At 41.8% G+C, this 19,516-nt stretch overlaps 1 protein-coding gene across 1 annotated transcript in view; it reads right to left on the bottom strand.

Moving 5' to 3' along the window:
• Positions 1 to 19,516, bottom strand: part of WDR41 (WD repeat domain 41) — a 46,426-nt gene that overhangs the window by 3,113 nt on the left and 23,797 nt on the right. Inside the window, exons 4-12 of the mRNA XM_019532209.1 lie at positions 18,380 to 18,511; positions 17,980 to 18,042; positions 15,654 to 15,765; positions 11,865 to 11,927; positions 10,527 to 10,637; positions 8,812 to 8,996; positions 4,628 to 4,749; positions 3,554 to 3,642; positions 2,119 to 2,252 (exon numbers count right to left, since the gene is read on the bottom strand). Coding sequence (XP_019387754.1) covers positions 2,119 to 2,252; positions 3,554 to 3,642; positions 4,628 to 4,749; positions 8,812 to 8,996; positions 10,527 to 10,637; positions 11,865 to 11,927; positions 15,654 to 15,765; positions 17,980 to 18,042; positions 18,380 to 18,511 — 1,011 coding nt within the window. The remainder of the gene's footprint in view (positions 1 to 2,118; positions 2,253 to 3,553; positions 3,643 to 4,627; positions 4,750 to 8,811; positions 8,997 to 10,526; positions 10,638 to 11,864; positions 11,928 to 15,653; positions 15,766 to 17,979; positions 18,043 to 18,379; positions 18,512 to 19,516) is intronic.

Below are 19,516 nucleotides of genomic sequence, written 5' to 3'. Positions count from 1 at the left end.
ATGATGCTCGCTATCTCCTTGAGTACCCTGGGGTGTAGATTGTCAGGACCAGCTGACTTGAAGGTATCCAGCTTCTCAAGATGTTCCTTCATGAGGTCAGCATTTATGAAGGGCAGGGGATCTCCCTCACCTGGACCTCCCTGTCCCATAGCGGGCATGGGCGTCCCATGGGACCGATGAAAGACCAACACAAAGTACCCATTTAATAGGCTGGCTTTTTCCTGGGCGTCAGTTGTCAGTTGCCAAGTTCTATAGAACAAAACAGATGGTCTTTACTGGTGTCCCTCAGACTGAAAAACACTAAAGGTTGGATAAGAAAAAATACTCCTTAATATCAATCACTACCCTTTTGCTGACCAGAAAGCAGTAGCTATCTAAACATGCAGGTGTGAGATGACATAGTGTCATAGGACATTTTAAGGACACATTTTTCAACTGAAAGTACTGTATAAACATAACATAAATGTTTCTCTAAAGGCTTCTGTTGGACATGGCAAAAAAAGAATGCCATATACCTTGCAGAACAGAAAAGCTACCAGACTACTGGTCAGGTTTACTTACTATGTACCCCCTATCTAGGTAGCAGACTGAGGATGGAACCAGATATCTAGGCCTCCAAGTTCCTAGCTCCAGCTTCTGCAGTCAGCTAAGGACTCAAGTAAAGGCTATTTGTAAGTAGCCTTGTAACAAGAAGATAATTTTCTGTGGCTTCTATCTACACACCTCTTCCACGCCCCTACAAGTGTTCTAAATCTAACCCAGACTTCAGCCAGCTGATACATTTCTCACACATTACACTAAGTACACTGAAAAACACACCTGGCCATTATTCTGGCTTTTAACAATTTTCTTAAAAACTCTGCTGGAAACTGTCACGGAGTGGGACCTGGGAGCGGCCGTGAAGCTCCCTAGCACCCCCTGCCATGTCCATTAAGGTGATCCAGCACCCTCGACTCACCCGCCACATCTTTGATCTTATGAGTTCAGTTATGGGAGGCTGCCTACTTGCACCTTTGACACCGTGCCGATGTTACCTCCGTTCCTAGTGGGGTGCTCTCACCCCAGCCTTATGGGCAATGCATGCCTCCTGCCTCCCCGTCAGCACGCCCCAAGCCTCGTAGCTGTTCCTGGATGTTCTTGGGTCCTTGCCCTTCGGCGCCCCTCACTGGCGCCCCTGGGCTTGTCTCGCACCCAGCGCCCCCTCTCTGGCGCCCCTGGGCTTGCTAGCCCTCTCGGGCCCGCTGGCAATACTCTTCCAATCAGGCTCAGGCAGCCTGAGCCTTACCTGGCCCCCTCGACCCTTTGGGGTCCTCTCTGGTCCACACCCCACTGGGTGTCTGACAGCGCCCCTCGCCCTCTCTTGGGGCCTATGCCGCGCCCCTCGCCCTCTCTTGGGGCCTATGCCGCGCCCCTCGCCCCCTCTTGGGGCCTATGCCATGCCTCTCTGGCACAAACAGCTGTGCCTGCCCGGCACCGCTCTCTGTGCCTCGCTGGGCACTAGGAACCCCCAGATTATTAGGGAGCTCCCGTGAGGCCTCCTCACACCCCTACAGCCTCACCCGGTCCTCCGGTATAATGGTAACTAAACCACACTATTAGCCAGCTGGCTACAACATAACACAAGCCCCAGGCTTATCATACAAGTCCCGCACCATGCTGGCTCACAACCATACCTCCCTCAGGGTCCTCTCTACCCCTGCATCATTGCAGCCGGTCAGCGGGGTCAGCCAGCAACCACCCACTCGCCCTGCTCAGCTCTCCCACAGAGCTCCTGCTCCTGCGGGTGTCTGGAGGGAACTGCTCTTAGGCTCCGGCCCGGGCTGTTTATAAAGGCCTGGCCCTGCCCCCTTCAGGTCACATGACCTGCCTGGTTGCCCCAGCAACCGGCACCTGAGCTGCCCTGGTGATTAGCAGCTCTCTATATTTCCTTCAAGGCATGGGGCACCCAAGTGCCCCCATGACAGAAACCCAGAAGAGTCAAAGCTCAGACTCTGACAGCCCTGTCATGCCACCATCCCAACCTCCAATGCAGTCATAAACAAGGCATTTAAGAAGAAACATTCTCATATAGCAATAAAAGAAATCCCTATGTTGCTGTTCTACCCAAAGCCAACATACCTGCACAGCTGATGAGTGACCAATCAGGTCACCAATAAGCTCCAAGGAATACAAAGTCATGCTTTCTTGAGTCTTTTTGGCAGTTTGGTTTGCTTGCTTGTTTGCCCTCCCAAATCCCCACATGTTGAAAAAACCTGGAAAAGACACAGCAGAGTTAATCCTCCTTTTTACAGTGGCAAAGTCACATATTAATGCCTGATTAGATAAAAATTATTTATTTTGACCTAGCCAGAGAGGGTATTTGGGGGATGCTATCACTTAAATAAATGACATAAATTTACAATTTGAGAAATAAAATAGAAATTTGCAGAAAAACATATCTATGTTATGACAAAATATTCCTTAAACCAGGGGTAAGTGAAGCATTAGATACTGTGATTCCCTTACCAGGAGAAGTTTAATTACCCATCTTGTTTGTAACTGAGGTAACAAAAGGAAGAACTTTTTGCAGAAAGGTAAACTGCACAAATAAACTCAGTGGACAAAGGTGGGTAGTGCAGAACACTGCTGTTTAACTCTGCTTTGTTCTCAATACATTGTTTGAACTGAAGGGAAAGGGAAAAAGGAGGTATTGATCTCTCTCTCTGCCATTTTTCCTGCCAATGGTAACACAATCTTTTGATGCCAACTTTCTGTTCATGTACTCTCCATCCATATGCCACCCTTCGACCTAAAAGCTATGATCCAGAGGAACTGGAAGGCAAAAATGGTCTTACCAACAGCATCTCCAAGACTGCTCATACTAGCTGCTACTACCTGGATAATCAGACACAGTTGGCAGTTCAAATCACTTATGGAACAAACTTTAGTAACACAACAGAGGCACTCCACTCAGGACGTAGAAGAAATCTCTAGAATGACCGCCAGTCTGTTATCCAAGAAGATTCACAACCCACACTTTCTAAAAGAAAATCAGGTAGACTGCATAACTGTCCTGACAGTTGGAAAGCCAAGTGTCATCTACATATACACTGGAGACAATACAGCCCCATACTTTTCCCAGTAGCCCTTCTATTGTTCCTATAAATACAAAGTGAACAGATTGTAATTCTACAGGAGAGAGATGCCAGAGCAGATGAACATTACTCTTCGGGGCTGGTTAGAAAGAAGAGAGAGAGACATTCAATAGCAATCCTATCCACCCACCTTTGGATATGGATTCATTTAACACATGCCTCCAATCTAAACCACATGTGACAAAGCCAAAACACAATCAAATTAGCATTGTGTGTCATGGCTTATAAGATAATGGGAAGAGAGATGACAAATGAAAAAAAAAAATCAGTGAAAACTGCTTTAGCTGGAAATAGTGAATCATGGTTTAATTGTATAAATTATGCTCATGAATCTCCATTCTGGTATAGGTGCTTTGGTGATCCCTATATCTTTTTACATCATTTTATTTAACCAAAAAACTTCAAAGACACAGACACACCTGTTGGAACAGGGTCAGCTGAAAGCTGCTGCTTTTCTCGTAGCTCCCAAATACGAAGACTGCCATCCTCTGAACATGATAGCAGCTGCCTGTCAAAACAAGTGATGAGTGTTACTGACACAGAAGAACTAGGCTGGATATCTATCAGTACAAATCTGCTTGTAATATTTTCTTTGTGGTTACCAAGTTCTTCAGGATACTATCCACATTTATTAAAAGTGCATCATAGTTGTTATTTAACAAGTGGAAGTCATTTCCACATGAATTTTGTATCAGGAAAAATTATACTCAGCTCAACAAAATTTGTAAAACAGTGTAAATTTGCAATCCCACCTAACAGGCTTTAAATGTATTGCTTTATAAAAACAAATGTAAGCCTTGACCCTGAAAACACATGCACCTACATTGTCCAAGTGACTTCAGCAAGTTTACTCACGTTAAAAGTTAAACATGGCATAAGCCTGTGCAAGATTAAGGTTTTATTTTATCTTGTTAGACTACTTCCATATAGCAACAATAGAGAGAATGGCAAAGTTAAAGTATAGATCTCTGTAGCAACCATTTAGCTCTATTTTGATGAATTTGTGACTCTGGTATAAAAATTAAATTCCTTCTAGAAACTTAGCACTAAAGGTCAAACCCTGGGAGTATTAGTTTTCTGTTTAATATTTTTTCATTACATTCTTTCTGAACAACAAAAATTAGTAAATTAATTTGGAATGTATCCAGAGTGTGTTTTGAATTATTAGAGCCAAATGCTATACATAGTCTACAGTCATATTTCTATAACATAGACTAATTGTCCTACTAAACTTGAATATAAAAGTCAATAAGTATTTAATGTGCCAGCAGTGTTCAGTGTATACTGGACTATGTTGTGCCACATCAAGTTATAAGGGTGCATTTCTGACATTTAAATCAATGCCTTCTATTCCCTCTAAAGGCAGATCAAGCCAAATATCAAGTTCTCTGTGCTGCCTCAGAAGTTTAAATGTAGCTCTGCAGGCTGTCCCTGGCTGTCTTTGTGAGACCTGCATTTCTTCAGTACACTGCAACATTTACCATGACTAGTACCTGTTTGGAAGTTTTGCGATGTGCAGCACACTGGAGTCATGAGCTGTTCTCTGGCAGGCAATCACACGCTTCATTTGAAGATTATATACGTATATTCCCTTCCCAACAGCTACAAACACACACTGGAAAGAAAATTCAACAGAACATTTTACAGACACCAACATAAGTATCATGCTGTCATGGATATCCAGTCATACTATGACATCATAAAGCCACTGTTACCTGGCTCATTCCTATCCCTCTGAACCTCTGTTATTGCACTAAAGGCCTGTCTACAGCATACAAATGTCAAAAAAAACCCACCTGAGAAAAGGCTGGACATTCAGAAGATGAAAAGGCATCTGTTTAATATGTAAGAGCATTTTCACATCACCACCCCGTTTTATACTGTGTAGTGTAATTCTTCTCTATAATGCAATTCAAGCTGGCTTATGGGAATGCCAAAAGTTTACAAACTGTAACAAGTATTTCTTTTATGAAATATTTCTATTCAACACCTTTTTAACTGACCATTATAACTGTAGTTTAAAAGTACTTGTATAAAGATGGTGTTCTAAAAATAAGTTTCAAATATGCAAAAAGTCAAGGAGCTTGCATACAGAACTGAAACTAGAGTCATGGCACACAAATACTGCATGACTTCAAATATCAGATATACTTTTTAAAACCAAATTATTTCTTCTCAAAATGACCCGTCTAAAATTTGAAAGGGGAAGAAAAACACAAAGCCCTTACATGAACTGCAGAAGCTATGTTCTTGTAAACGTGTCTTTATTTGATGTTTTATTTTGCTGCTTAACTTGAAAGTCAGAAAATGTGGGTGTGTCTTAAATTCAAGGGTGTTTCATATTTAAAGCAGTACAGTGAGTTTAAATATGCTAGTATGTGTTCACTATCAGCTCTGTCACAAACAAAATTCCATATGGAAAAAACTTCTCTTTTTCAGCAAAGTCTGATGCACCTTTCAGGAAGGCAAGCTACTGTGCAGAATCACAGGGCTCAACTCTTAACTCTGGACCTGGGGGGACAATGTATTTAGATGACTTTTTGTCTTTGTTGTTTTATATTTTATTGCAGTCGTACCCAAAGGTCCAAATTAGGAACCTAGACTCCACTGAGCTGAGCACTTTATACAAAGGAAAATGGGCCCTGCCCCAATGGTGTTGCAAAAGCCCGGAAGCACCATCATATATAGTCATATAGGGCATTTTTACAAGTGCTCTGGGAGGGGGGAAATGGAGGGTGCTTTAATTAGAGCAGCTCCGCGAGGTGCTCTAGAATGCTTGGAGTATCTCTTGTGTCATTGTCCCTGGACTTCAAAATGGCAGTGGGGGAGCTTAATCTAAAGCTCATTACATTAGCTTCAGTAAAGTGCCCCCACAGTCATTTTGAAGCAGGGGGATGCTGATATACAAGATGAGGAGGCTAGCCGGAGCATAGTAATTACCGTGCTCCAGCAGACTTGATTAATCAAGTCTGCTCCAATGCGCTGAGAAGTGAAATTTCAGGCTTCTTTTAAAAGGGAAATTGAACATTTACTCATTCTAGGCAGAGTATCTGCTACCTGACTGTTGCTCCCAGGTCATGAGCAGCTTCCATGTTGGGACCTTGGATAAGCAGATTGCAGCTTGGAATGACACCTTTAATACACTGCAACCATTTAGGTGGCAAGATCAGTGCACATTACATTTTTGATTCTGCAAATCCAAGTGTAACTCTTTTAAACATCACACTTGCAAAATGCTCTTGCTCAAGGGTGGCAGAGTTTTGGTCTTCCAGGAGCAAGATTTTACTTAGGCACACTACTGGTTATCTACCTCCACATCATCCCTTGTATCAGCACTGGTTTGCACCACAAGCTGTTTTCACAGGTGGGGGGGTCTGCTAACTCTGGGTTCTTGGTTGAGATTTCTTTCAAGCGTACAAAGGTACTCTAACAGACATTGATCCTTTTTATTTGCTCAGGCTTTTCTCTCTCATCCTGTGAGGCTACATCCCAAGGCTTCTCCGGACTCAGATTAGTGTTTTCCTTCTGGGACTCAGCCAGTGTTGAAGGCTGCCCCTTGCCTTTTCTAACCACCTTTTTAAAACTTTTCTGTTGCTCCAAACAAGCATTTTGGGAACACTGCTTTCAAAGGCAGGCAACTCCTTTGGATCAATGTCTGTCTCCTCCTTGGCATTCCAGATTCACCTCTCTGCTTTTTCACAGCTGCTGTCCTGTGTCAGTAACATACCAGTACATACATTGTTTGGGGTCCTCTTTCTCAGTCATTCCCCATTAACCCATCTGTAGGCAACCTAGCATCTGACCCCTTCAATAACACAGTCCCACTTTGTCCATTTCAAATGTACCTTGGCTGCAGTGAAGGAGAACATGTCCCTCCAGTTCTCTGGGGGTTTATCTGTCTATTTGAGAGAATCTAACCAGGGAACCCCAACAAGGTAGGCTATGGTGTCACTCAACCCACAGGTCAAGTCACCATCACTGTGCCCGGTTAACAGCCTAATTAAAAAAATGACTGTTTCATTTTAAAGAGAATTAGGCACATAAGACCTTAAACTCAAATCACTTTCTCTTAGGCATTTTAGAAAAATTTCCCCAAGGTGACCTAAAATAATTGGTTTAGTTCACTAACCATAGTTCATACTTCTAATACTATAACAGTTAATAGTAGAGGTGCACCAATATCTCAGTCCATATCGGATCAGCACCGTAAAAGAAAAATTTATGTTATTGGCAATCTTTTTGGGCTGGTGTAGCCAATAATGCCACCGATAAATGCTGCGTGCATGCATGCAGCTGCAACACACACACAGCCAGGAATGCAGCCTGGCAGCTTGGAGACCAGTGTCCAGCTGGTAAAGTTTGTTTAAATAAACTTGAAGTGCTGGATTTGTGTGCTCAGTTAAATTCAAGTTGGCATCTTAATACAGCTTGATACAAATCTGAGCAAAACATTAATCATCTAGTGAATAAAAAAATATATATATTTTACCATTTTATAGCTAAAATGTACGATTTCTAACAATCCAAATACGTTAAGCTATATATTTAGAAAAAAAAATATATATATACACATACATAAGCAGGCTGCACATGCGTGCGCGCACACACACACACACACACACATATACATATATATAGTATGTGTACCTAGGAAACACATGTACCAGAACTACTGTTAGTTGCAAATGAACATGTTTTCAATCAATGAAAATGCACCTTTTAAAAAAGCAAACACACAAAAATACAATGGAAAAGTCAACAACAATGAATAATTTAACTCGGGCTTATGGCTTGCTGATTTAAACCATGATTTATTTCACTGATTTAAATCAACTTAATTTAAATCAATCCACCTTGAAAGGAAGTAAGGGGGGCAGGAAGAATGAGGCTGAGGAGATAAAGGAAAGGTGGGGAAGAGCCAATAAGGGTTTGGGATAATTGTTATTCCTTTAAGCAATCTCCCTTTCAGCTGTCTGGCAGCTCATTTTGATTCTTTGTGTTTTTTTCTTTCTTTTCACTTAAAACTTGATAACTTCATTACAATTTCATAACAATGAACAACATCAATTTGAGGACACTTATTGTTTGTAAGCTAAGTTTCTTTGAAAGAACAAGCACTCACACACTATTACTGAAACAGTATAATGAACTCTGTAGTTTTGGACCCATCTTTGTGATTGTTACAAATTAACTATATAGGCCAAGTCTCTCTGAACAAAGCAGCAACATTTTGTAAATATGCCCTTTTTTAGTTCAGTTTGTTAATTTTAAAGCACCTGCAGCCAGAAACATCTGAGGGGCAAATTTTGAGAGAGGTGGATTTGTGGAAATAGGAAACATATTCCATAAATACAGGCAATTCCATTGTTTTAGAACAACTTTTAAATGTGCATTCAATCTGCCTTTGTCAATTTAACACACAAACTGCGATTGTTCATTATGCTAGGTCTGAGGTTATCTATTGACTCTCTGTATTGAGCTGCTCAGATGGGATTTTATGCTGTTGTAACCTTGAGCTAGCCCACTGAGCAAAACCTTAAATAAATGCTATTGACTGGCATTAAGACATCTGAGTAAATTTTAAACAAACATCATGTATTTCTTACTAGAGTAATTAAACTGAAAACAAAAACTTACAGCACTCTTATTTCTACTGTAAGACAACCTGGTTTCTTACCTCCTCATCAGATGCTAGACACTGAATTGATATTTCTTTTTGGTTTTGTGTTAACTTGATTTCCTGCTGCAGGTCTGTGTGAAGAGAGGAATCCCAGAAGCCGCATTCAGATGCCTGCTTTGTCCAATCCAATGCATCCCAAACTATCAGCTCACCCACATGAGAACCAGTAACAAAAGTCAAATCTAGACAAAGCAGTCCAACATAAAGCCACATATTATAAATAGGGGTGCATAATAGGGGAAAATAATCAGGGGTGCACTGAGATTTCTAAGCCAATTTTTAAGGAGGCATATCAGTGAATACTGATTTGATTTCTGATACACAGTCCAGCAGCTTGGAGAGCTGCATGCAGCTGGTGAGTCTGTTGTGGTAGAAGCGGAGGAGTAAAAGAAAGAGCATGGGGGAACAGATCGAGGCCCCTGTGGGGAGGGAGGGAGTTGTGCAGGCGCTGCCCAACCCCAGGGCAAGGCAGGGCACGGGACAAAGCCATGGCTCATCCAGGGGGCAGGAGTGTGGTTCCTGCCAGTGCACGCACTCTGGGAAGGCACATGGGGGGCATGATGTGCAAGGAGGGCTGCAGCTGCAAGGTGGGGTGGCACTGGGCTCTTCCTGACAGGGGCTGGGCAGGACTGCACTCAGGGCAGGCAGCGTTAGGAGTGAAGCTACAGGGGGGTGCTGCAGCCACCCCATAATTCGCTGCAGCCCCTCTCCAAACCCCCCTCCCAGCACTGCCCGCCCCAAGCACAGTATGGCTCAGCCCCCACCAGGAAGAGCCTGGTACAGCCCTGGCTCAAGCCCGCAGTGGCAGCCATCCCACCCCACACAGATCTGGGGCGCATGCTCCCCATGCCCTCCCAGGGTGAGTCCAGAGCTGCCCCGCCTCCCCAACTATACCTGTCAGATGAGCTGCGGCTCCATCCCACACCTCACCCCACCCCACCCCGGCAGCACCTGCTCCAGCCCCTGCCTCAGCCCCACTCCCTCCCTCACTGCAGGGGCCTTGATCTGCCCCCACACACACACACACGCCCTCTTCCAACAGGACCCCACATGTCTCTGTGCAGACATGACTCTTGTTCAGACTTCAGAGTTGCTCCTTTTTTTCCAGATGATTTTGCCTTTGTACTGAATATCAAGCAAATATAAATCAACACTTACATTACAGCACACATTGCAGTATGCTGTAAACTGTAAAATATTTCCTGAAATTTCCTTCAAAGTTTGCAGTTTCTTTCTGCAGCCCTGTCTACAATGAGATACTGCACTTAAATAAACTAAACAATTGTAAGCGGCAACAACTTCAGTCAAGCACATAGGAAGAAATGACAGAGCAGCAGCTTTAATATCTCACTGCAGGACCAAGGCTTAGAGTTCATTTTCTGTCACTGACATTGACTCTGTTGTGCCCCAAACAATTCATAACCTGCCTGGTTTAGTTTCCCTGGTTGTACATGGAGAAGACAAGAACTATATTGATAATAATACTTATTTTGCAGAAAAGTTATGATCACTAGTTAGGGTTTGTGAAGTCCTTTGATGATATAAAGGTTTTCATAAGTTTCATCATGTAGTTTTACATTTGGTTACCCTTGCAACTACATATCTTTGTCTATCTAGTAGTTATAAAAGTAGGTATTTGGTCACAAACAAAATAAATTTCGCAGCTGAAAATATTCCATTGATAACTAACAATGCTATATCATCAACCTTACCATTGACATTGATCAATGACAGGATGTTATCCTGATGGTCAACCAGGCGTTTCACTTCAATAACACCCCAACTTTCTAATTCACTGGTGGAAGCAATCAACCTAAAAATGACTTAAGAGATAGAGAGAGTGAAATTTTTAAATCAGCTTCATCACTCATGTAGAGCAAAGCAAACATGTTTAAATAATGCATATAATTTCACTTTGATATAAGCTAATTACTGTGTGAAGGACACAACACAGTATTTGCTAATCTGTGCTGGACTGTCTCTTACGAGTTTCTTCACCCCAAAAATGTGTCAATTTGTAAACAAAGAACTAAAATTTGAAAAAAAATCTAAAAACAGGTTTTTTAAAGTGTATAAATAATAGTGCAGTTGCTTAGGAATAAGAGCTGCACATACCTTTTAAATTACTGTAATTTACCTGGAATTACACTTCAACATCTCTCTGAATATTTACAAAGATCATTTCTCAGACTCAGATGTTCTGAGTTTTCCAGGTGTCTGAAACAGCAAAGGACTTAAGACCATATTTTAATCTGTCTCTAAATTCCTTTTGTGCCTTATCAAGAAGATTATAAATAAACGTTCAGGTGCAAGTTTTACACTGTACGCCCATTTCTAGACATAAGGTTAGTTTTAATTTGTCTCTACTTCTTTTTTCTTAAAATATCACAGATTGCTATTCTTTAGCTACATGCCTTTTGCCTGCCCAACAAAGTATCTGGTCTCCAGTTAACTGGAGTTCTCCTATTCTGACCTCTGAACAACTGTAAGATACTATGTAACTTGATATTATTTTTAAAGACTCTCCTTAGATACCTAGCAGCCAGCTTGCAGATCTGTCCAGCTAGAGAGAGCTCTCTCTTCACTCTCTTCAAATAAACACCAGTGGATTCTCACAACATCTAATTATATGCTCTGGATATAATCCCCCAGCATGCATGGCCTTGAGATAAGCAGACTGTAGATTTGCTTAACAAGGAAAAAGACTCAGGTTGGTGGAGAAAAACATGAAAGCAAAGTGAAAGCTCAAATGGTAAGTTCCAAAGGAGGATTAAGGGGAACCTGGCCTCTGCAAACCAGGCAAAATAATTAAAACACTTCCTAGTTCTTTTGTCAATAGATCCCAAAGATGATTAGAACATCATCATTATCCCTATTTTATAGATGAGGAAATAAGGAAAGGAGGCTGCTAAATTAGAGCCAAATATCATTTAATTTTCCTACACCATTACAACAAAATTGATCAGTCATGCATCTCTATCAGCTGCATATCAGAAATTCTTGACTATATAGTGAGACATGGAGATTAATTTGAAGTGCGATATGCTTACTCAATTCCTTGCCAACAGCCGCTGCAATGCAGGTTTTAGGCAACTCAACCAAAGCACTGACACCTTTGAAAACATCAGTAAATAAAGAGAAACAGTTATTTTCCACCCAAAAATATACCAGTTAAACAGGCTCTCTTCTCATCATTATAAAAGATGTGGGTTTTTCTTTAAAAAAGATTAGTTCTATATTTGATATTTTTCACATACGATAGGCCAACTGAATATCACATACATAGCAGCAACACACACACACACTATATTACAGTAAAATCTATAGTCTCTGTACTGGCATACATACACCTGAATACTGTAAAACAGTAAAAGGGTTACTTTACCAATTGCATGCATATTTAATAAAATACAGTGGACCAGATCCTCAACAGGTATACACTAGAAAGGCTTCCTTGACTTTGATGGCACTATGCCAATTGACATATGGTGGCTTTCCAACCCAATATGTTTTTCCAAATATTTTTTAAACTTAGGCGTAAGAAGCAGGTATATTCTATTACATTATATAATTCAAACTATATTACATACTGATTGCCTAATGCAGGGATTGTCAACCAGAGGTATGCATACCCCTGGGGGCACCTGAGAAGGCCCTGGGCAGTATGTACAGGCAGGTGGGAACAGAGCGCCACCATGCAGCATCCCGTGCTGCCGTGTAGGTGCCATCCGCCTGGCTGGACATGGGGAGGAGGGGGGAATCGCATGTGGTGGCTGCTGCCACTGCATCCAGCCACATGCCACCTCCCTGCCACCCTGCTCTGCATCTGGCCACCAGGGGTACAATGATCCAAAAACACTGAAACCCCCTGGCCTAATGTACAGAGATATCATATACCCAAGTTCCAGTGAAATCAATGTGAGCTGTGAAAAAATTAGGCAATGCAATATGAAACTCCTATAACAGAGACAAAAGCCTCTTTGCTTCAACTGCAGGCTCGCCTGGGTGTTTACAGTTTTGTGCAAAGTATGATAGCAACTGATTTTGAACATGGGAGTAGAGGGCATCTGACACCTTAGGATCAGGCCCTTATTCAGGAAAGGAGATGCAGTCCTATAAACAAAGAATGGTGGTTGTTTGTGATTGCTTACTATGCAGCACTATCATAAGGCAGCTTACTTTAGCCCAATTCAGAACTGCTAGCATTGTTTGCAGCACTGTACTACACTTCTACTACAAACTTGACTTAGTAGTTTGTTTTTTGAGCTGCCATTCTTTCAACATTCTTTTCTTTCTCTGTTGAGATGAATGTGTTATGTACAAACTACAACAGGACTGATTTTTACAGGTAATTCAGGACCCCTGCTCCTGACTATAGTTTTCAAAATGTGTCAGAACCTCCTCCTCTTGTCCCTCACTACACTGTCCTTAAGGGCTCTCGTCCCCTTAAATAGCTTCAGCTAGCATTTACAGCTCCCGAACTTGCCTTTTCACTTCTCATCTGCCTCTGATTCCCTTTATCAACATCCCATCCTGGCCTGTTTCCTTGACATGCTCTCTTGAACTTAACATGACTAAAATGATCCTTCCTCCCAAAGCTGCTACCACTCTGCTTTTTCTGTCACTATCAGTAATATCACCATCTTTTCTATAATTCATGCCCAGAGTCATGGTCTCATCTTCACTTTCCCCTGATCCCCACACATAAGGCCATGCCCCAAAACTATCATTTTTACTTGCATATTTTGAAAAAATCAGATCTTTCTTTTTTATTCAAAAATCTCTTACAAGCCCTTATTTCCAGGGCTTCTGCCTTCTTCTTTCTGGCTTCCCAACCACCCCCTCTTATTCATTAAGAACAGAACTGCTACAATGAGCTTTCTTGTCCATCCAACCATACTACTCTGCCTCTGAGAGTCTCCTTCACTGTTTCACTGCATCTAAATCATACTTCTTGTCCTTAGCATCTAGAGCCTACCTTGTACTTTATCAATGATGCCAGTGTAGGCCACCTGCTTACCCTGTCCCACTATCTATATTTGCCTCCATGCTGCCCTACATGCATAAATGTCCATCACTAACTGATCCAAAGCCCACCATCCCCTTCCACTTCACACCTCTCCTTACAGAGCACTTAATTTGTGCCACTTATGAAAAAGAGCAATGGGGTACAAGTAAAGTGTGCACAGCTTATGAAAAAGGTACATGGTATTGCATATATATTTTCCTTTGGGACTGTGAAAATTAAATTCTTGACTCAGTACAGCCAGGATTTCACTTCAAGGGTTCTGGAGTAGGTGCCATGTTTTCACATCCATCTGTATATCAGTTAGGACAGTAAGTCAAAAATCTCTGTGGGAAATTTTAAGTATTTGTATTTTATGGGCATATCTACAAGACATTTGCTGTGGAGCCAAGTAATTAGCTCCACAATAAAGTCTCAGTGGGTATGTCTAAATGAGATGCTACATCACTGCAGTGACACGCTATGGTGTACTTGCTAAAGTGTAGATGTGCCCGGTGTCTACACACGAGGCCCTATTAGACCACAGTGAACTAATGAATGGTACTGTAGGACAATACTTGTCAACACAAGTACTATCCTATGATGGCATTATTTAGTGTGCCGCCATACACATGTAGACGCCGACACGGCTGACTTGGGTTATGAGGGTGCTTCAGTGCAGGGGCTGCTGGCCGGCTAGCCCTGCACTGGAACAACCTCATGCTCTTCCATGGCACTCTGAGTTGGACTAGAGCGGTCCCGGGCTGGCAGGCTGACTCCCAGAGATCCCTGACAGCCAGAGCTGCTCTGTCCCAGCTCAATGTGCTGCGGTCCCAAGCGCAAGTGTAAACACTGCACCCAGGAAACAATAAACACTGGTGCTAACTGCACTAATATCACATGTAGACATGCCCTATAAATAGCAGCCTACATACTGAAGGTTTGAATGACAAAGGCCCCAAGCATGCTCCAGAAGAAACAGCCTGAAAATGCTTTGTAATCCTCTTCTTTAATATCTACAATGTTCTATATCATCTCCCTTCCAAGTATAAATTAAATGCAGCAAAAAAATTCATTTCTTACAATAGGTAAGTAAAACAGGGTTTAACCTGAGTGACTTACCTCATATTGAGGTAGTCAAGAGATACGCTCCAGAGTCCAGCAAGATTATCAATATTATGCTTTTAATACAAGAGGTGAAATTGTGAATGTATGTAATTTCCCTTTGTATGAAGAGTTAAGATCTTTGAGATCTTCTGTATTATGACAATATGTACTAACCAAACCAGCAAATTTTCTATAGTTTCCTACCTGCCTCTGCAATGCTTATAAATAACATACAGCATGTTCCTTGTGTAATTAGATGGTACTCAAAGCATGGGTTTATTAATAGCTCAGAACAGCATGAACATTCATATTTACTGTGTTTCTATTTAAAAATGTATTTTGTTTGTACAAATTGAATTTTATGATACATTGTGATAAAAAGTCTTTGGTGCTCCATGATTATGAAAAACCTAGTTCCTCCTAGAGATATAAATTACTATAGAGGGCCAGATCCTCAGCCTAATGGGACCATGGATAAATCACCAGCTGAGGATGTAGTCAAAGTTAATGTATACTTATTGAGATCTGACATTTTACAATTCACACAGCACAGGAGATTGTAGGTTTCCTTAATTCTAAAATGATTAAGTTAACATTCTAAAATATAGATAGAGTAACTTTAATATTTAATGTTATCATAAGAATTAAAGAGAGTTGGTTTTGCATCATTATACAGATCCATTTTCCTTATACTTTATCTGCCATAATGAGTCATTTAGATTTTTACCTGCTTCAGTAAGATGACTAGTCTTACACAAGAGATCTAATTTTCTGTTCCAAACACATAGATCACTCCCTCCAGACAACCATACATCCAGTCTTTGAAGAACCGTCAAACACTGCAGAACAAAATCAGATATATGTCCTTTGCAAAAGTTCATTGGGGAATTTCTAATGAAATTTTCATCATCTTTAAATAGGTATAGTGGCAGGTACTCTGAAACAAGAGCGTTGAAATATGAATTTCCTGCAAAATACAGAATTTATATATGAAACATCATTATTTTACCAACACCGCTGCAAGTCTTAATTTTTCAGAGATGATCAATATCTGAAGAGCCTACTGAAGACACTGAAAACCATGCAGAAAGAGTGAAATTCTGGCCTCACTGAAGTTAACGACAAAAAATTCCTAGTAATTTTAATAGGTATATCTAGCCTGTAAATGTACTATGCCAGCCAGCACCTTCAAACATTCCATACTGCTCCAGGCAGGTTACCTCCTAAACCAGAAGCAGAAATCAGAAGCAGAACCAGGAGCAGTCCAAAAAAGCGACTAGACAAAGTCATGGATGATAAATCCAGTAGTTATTAAACAGAATGGTCAGGTCTCTAAACCAATGACAGTGGATGCCAGGGAGGGTTTAACAGGGAGATCATTCTAGATCAGAGGTCAGCCACATTTTTGGCCAGGGTGCCAAAAACACCCCAACCTTGATCCATGCCTCAACTTGGCGTGCCAGAGGCAGAAGGCAGGAAAGCCACAAGGGGCCAGATCCTCGTTGCTGACAGTGGATGCAGGCACCTCCAGGTGGACAGCAGGGGAGGGGCTGGTGTTGCACTGCCCCAGCCCCTTCCACACCATTCGCACTGAGGTGCGCGCAGAGCCAGTGCCGGTTCTCTGCACACTATGCAGCTGTTTGCAGCCTGCCCACCACCTGCTGTAGCTGCCCAGAGCCCAAGCTGGCTATGGGAGGCAGGTGGGAGAATGCAAACAGTTGCACTAGGTTCCAGAGCCTCAGAACCAGCTCTGGGGCAGCAGCAACTGCACATGCACCTCACAGAGCACAGCAGGGTAGGGAACAGGGTTGCAGTGCCCCAGGCCCCTTTCCAGCCATTCGCCTGGAATCATGTGAGCAGCCTGGGCTCTGTAGCTCGCAGCAGCTGCCCAAAGCTCAGGCTGGCTGTGACATGCTGAGCAAAATGGTTTTGCATGCCATGCTCTGGCACACGTGCCAGGGGATGTTGACCCCTGCTCTAGATATATATGTTCTCCTGCTAAAGCATCTACTCCTGCCACTGTCAGAGAGCTAGTAGATGGACCATTGGTCTGACCACACACTGCACTTCTTATGTTCTTATAACTGTGTTCACTAGGTGTTGAGTCAGTTAATTAACTATGAATTCCAGCAGGGCTAATTAGTCAGAGTACTGTGTCCCCATAGAACCAATTTACCCTTAAGGTTGTCCTAGTATTGTTTCCTCATGACATCAGCTTTTGCAATTTTTCTTTTCTTTCATGGTCTCCCCCTGAAACATTAAGTTCCTGACAGACTGATGTTTAGAAAGGGTCGGTAGCTATTTGTCCATAACTATGACTGCACTTTATATCCCAGGACTTTCAGCACCTTCATTAGTTTTACTATAGTTCATCACAGCATGTTTTTCTATTAAGCTTATTTGAGTTTGTTTTTTTTAAAGAGATAGACTGGAGCGTTGCATACTAGACTCAAATTAGATTATAACTACTAATGCTGTCTGCCGCTCTGCACAGCTGGGTATACCTGCTAGGCTTGTCATTTTTGGCCCTACCGCTCCTTGTTTCCAAAAAACAGTGCATATGTAATCTCACAATCAGCTAAATTGCCACGCCCAAGCCTCAATGAAATCAGGCATGAAGAAGTGTGAGCATCTCTGCCTGGAAGCTGTAGGGTCTTCCAAGGCATTGCCACCAGATAACGAGGGCTAGATTTCCACAGGTCAAAAACTATTCCAGGTCAGAAGCTGTAGGTTATGACTCATTACCCAAACTCATTAGTCAGGAGGACTAACAAATCAACAAGTGTCCTGTAGACACAACTTCCTGATTATCTTCTAGTACTTGTTGCCTGCCCTGCCCCCCTGGCCCCCCACCACATGTGTAAAGATACCTTTTTGTTCTCAGTGCCTAGTTCTCAGTCCCTCCTCTACTTGCGAATGTAGTATTCTCAGCTAACTAAAGTGTAGACTGCTGTTCATTTTAATGCGTTTGGTCTTCACACATCTCATCAGCTTTTACTACATGTGTATTACACATACATAAGCTTAGAATACAACTTGAGTTTCTTCTTTACCTTCACGGTAGAATGGAAGGAAGTTACTTTCTGAATTTGCCTGCCACTATTACAATCCCAAACCTGAATTCATTTATTAAGGAAAAAAAAAGATTACTATATTTAAAATGTCTTTGCTCTGTTTATAGAAATAAACATCCAGAGGCACATGTAAGTTTTCTAAATATTGGCCTAATTTTCAATGTTTGGGCACGCTGAAATTTCACATTAGTATTTGTTATTATTAATAATTTATTACTTTTGTAGCAGGGGCCATAGCTAATCATGGACAGTAGATAGTACAACAGGGCCCCAATTCTGATTATGGCCTTTGAATGGTATCGTAACAATCACCAGCTGGCTTTGCCTGGCTCACCACTCCCTTTAAAATCAGTAGAATATTCTTCAGGTTGAAGGATACAATAACTGTCCTATCAGCAGATGCTGTTAAGATCAAATGTTTTTCATCTTCACAAGCATTAGGTGAAGGAAAGGTTGTAACAGCTGTAATCTTGTGTGTGTGTCCATGTAGCTCAAATAGTTTTTCTCCAGTCTGAAAAATAAAAATGCATCAAAAAGTAAAATAAGAATAAAACTCTGAAAAGCACACAAATCCAATAAGATCTAGGTGCTTGTGTGCCTTATGAAAAGTAGAACTTACACTTCTAAATATAAGAAGATTCACTTCAACAAGTATATAACTTAAGCAGAAAATACAACTCTCCTCCAAAGTTGGACATGCACAAGTTTTCCATCCATAAACTGTTTAAGAAAGTGTGTGTATACTTTTATATCCATTACTGTTACTTGCATATTCATTCTCACCCAGACACATTTCTACTCCAAATTCGAGTTATAAAGTATCTTTTATAACAATGAAGCATTCTACTAAAACTGTGAGCAGCAGAATTTATTTGTTTAGGAATATTTTTAATGAACCAACTACATAGATGGGAGAGACATTAGACTACCTTTCAAGCACAAAATGCTCTTCTTCAAACCAGAACAGAGGGTATTTTGTGCCTGAAAACTTTAACAAGAAAGAGACTTGGGGGTCATCATTGCCCATAAGATGAATATGAGCCTGCAATGCGATGCTGCAGCTAGTAAAGCAACCAAAATGCTGGCCTGCATCCATAGATGCTTCTCAAGCAAATCCCGGGATGTCATTCGCCCCTTGTACTCTGCCTTGGTGAGGCCACAGCTGGAGTACTGTGTCCAGTTTTGGGCTCCACAAGTCAAAAAGGATGTGGAGAAGCTTGAGAGAGTCCAGAGAAAAGCCAGAGGTCAGAAAAACACACCTTACGATGACAGGCTGAGGTCTATGAGGCTCTTTAGCCTGGAAAAGCGCAGGCTCAGGGGTGATTTGATGGCCACCTATAAATTTATCAGGGATGACCATCAGTATCTGGGGGCACGTTTGTTCACCAGAGCGCCCCAAGGGATGACAAGGTCGAACAGTTAGAAACTACTGCAAGATTGTTTCAGGCTGGACATAAGGAAGAATTTCTTTACTGTCCGAGCCCCCAAGGTCTGGAACAGCCTGCCAGCGGAGGTG

Source organism: Crocodylus porosus, unplaced genomic scaffold (assembly GCF_001723895.1).
Source record: "Crocodylus porosus isolate Cpor-Errol unplaced genomic scaffold, CroPor_comp1, whole genome shotgun sequence".
Classification (NCBI taxonomy): Eukaryota; Metazoa; Chordata; order Crocodylia; family Crocodylidae; genus Crocodylus; species Crocodylus porosus.
The sequence above is the reverse complement of the archived record's forward strand: the minus strand, read 5'-3'. Positions and strand labels throughout refer to the sequence as shown.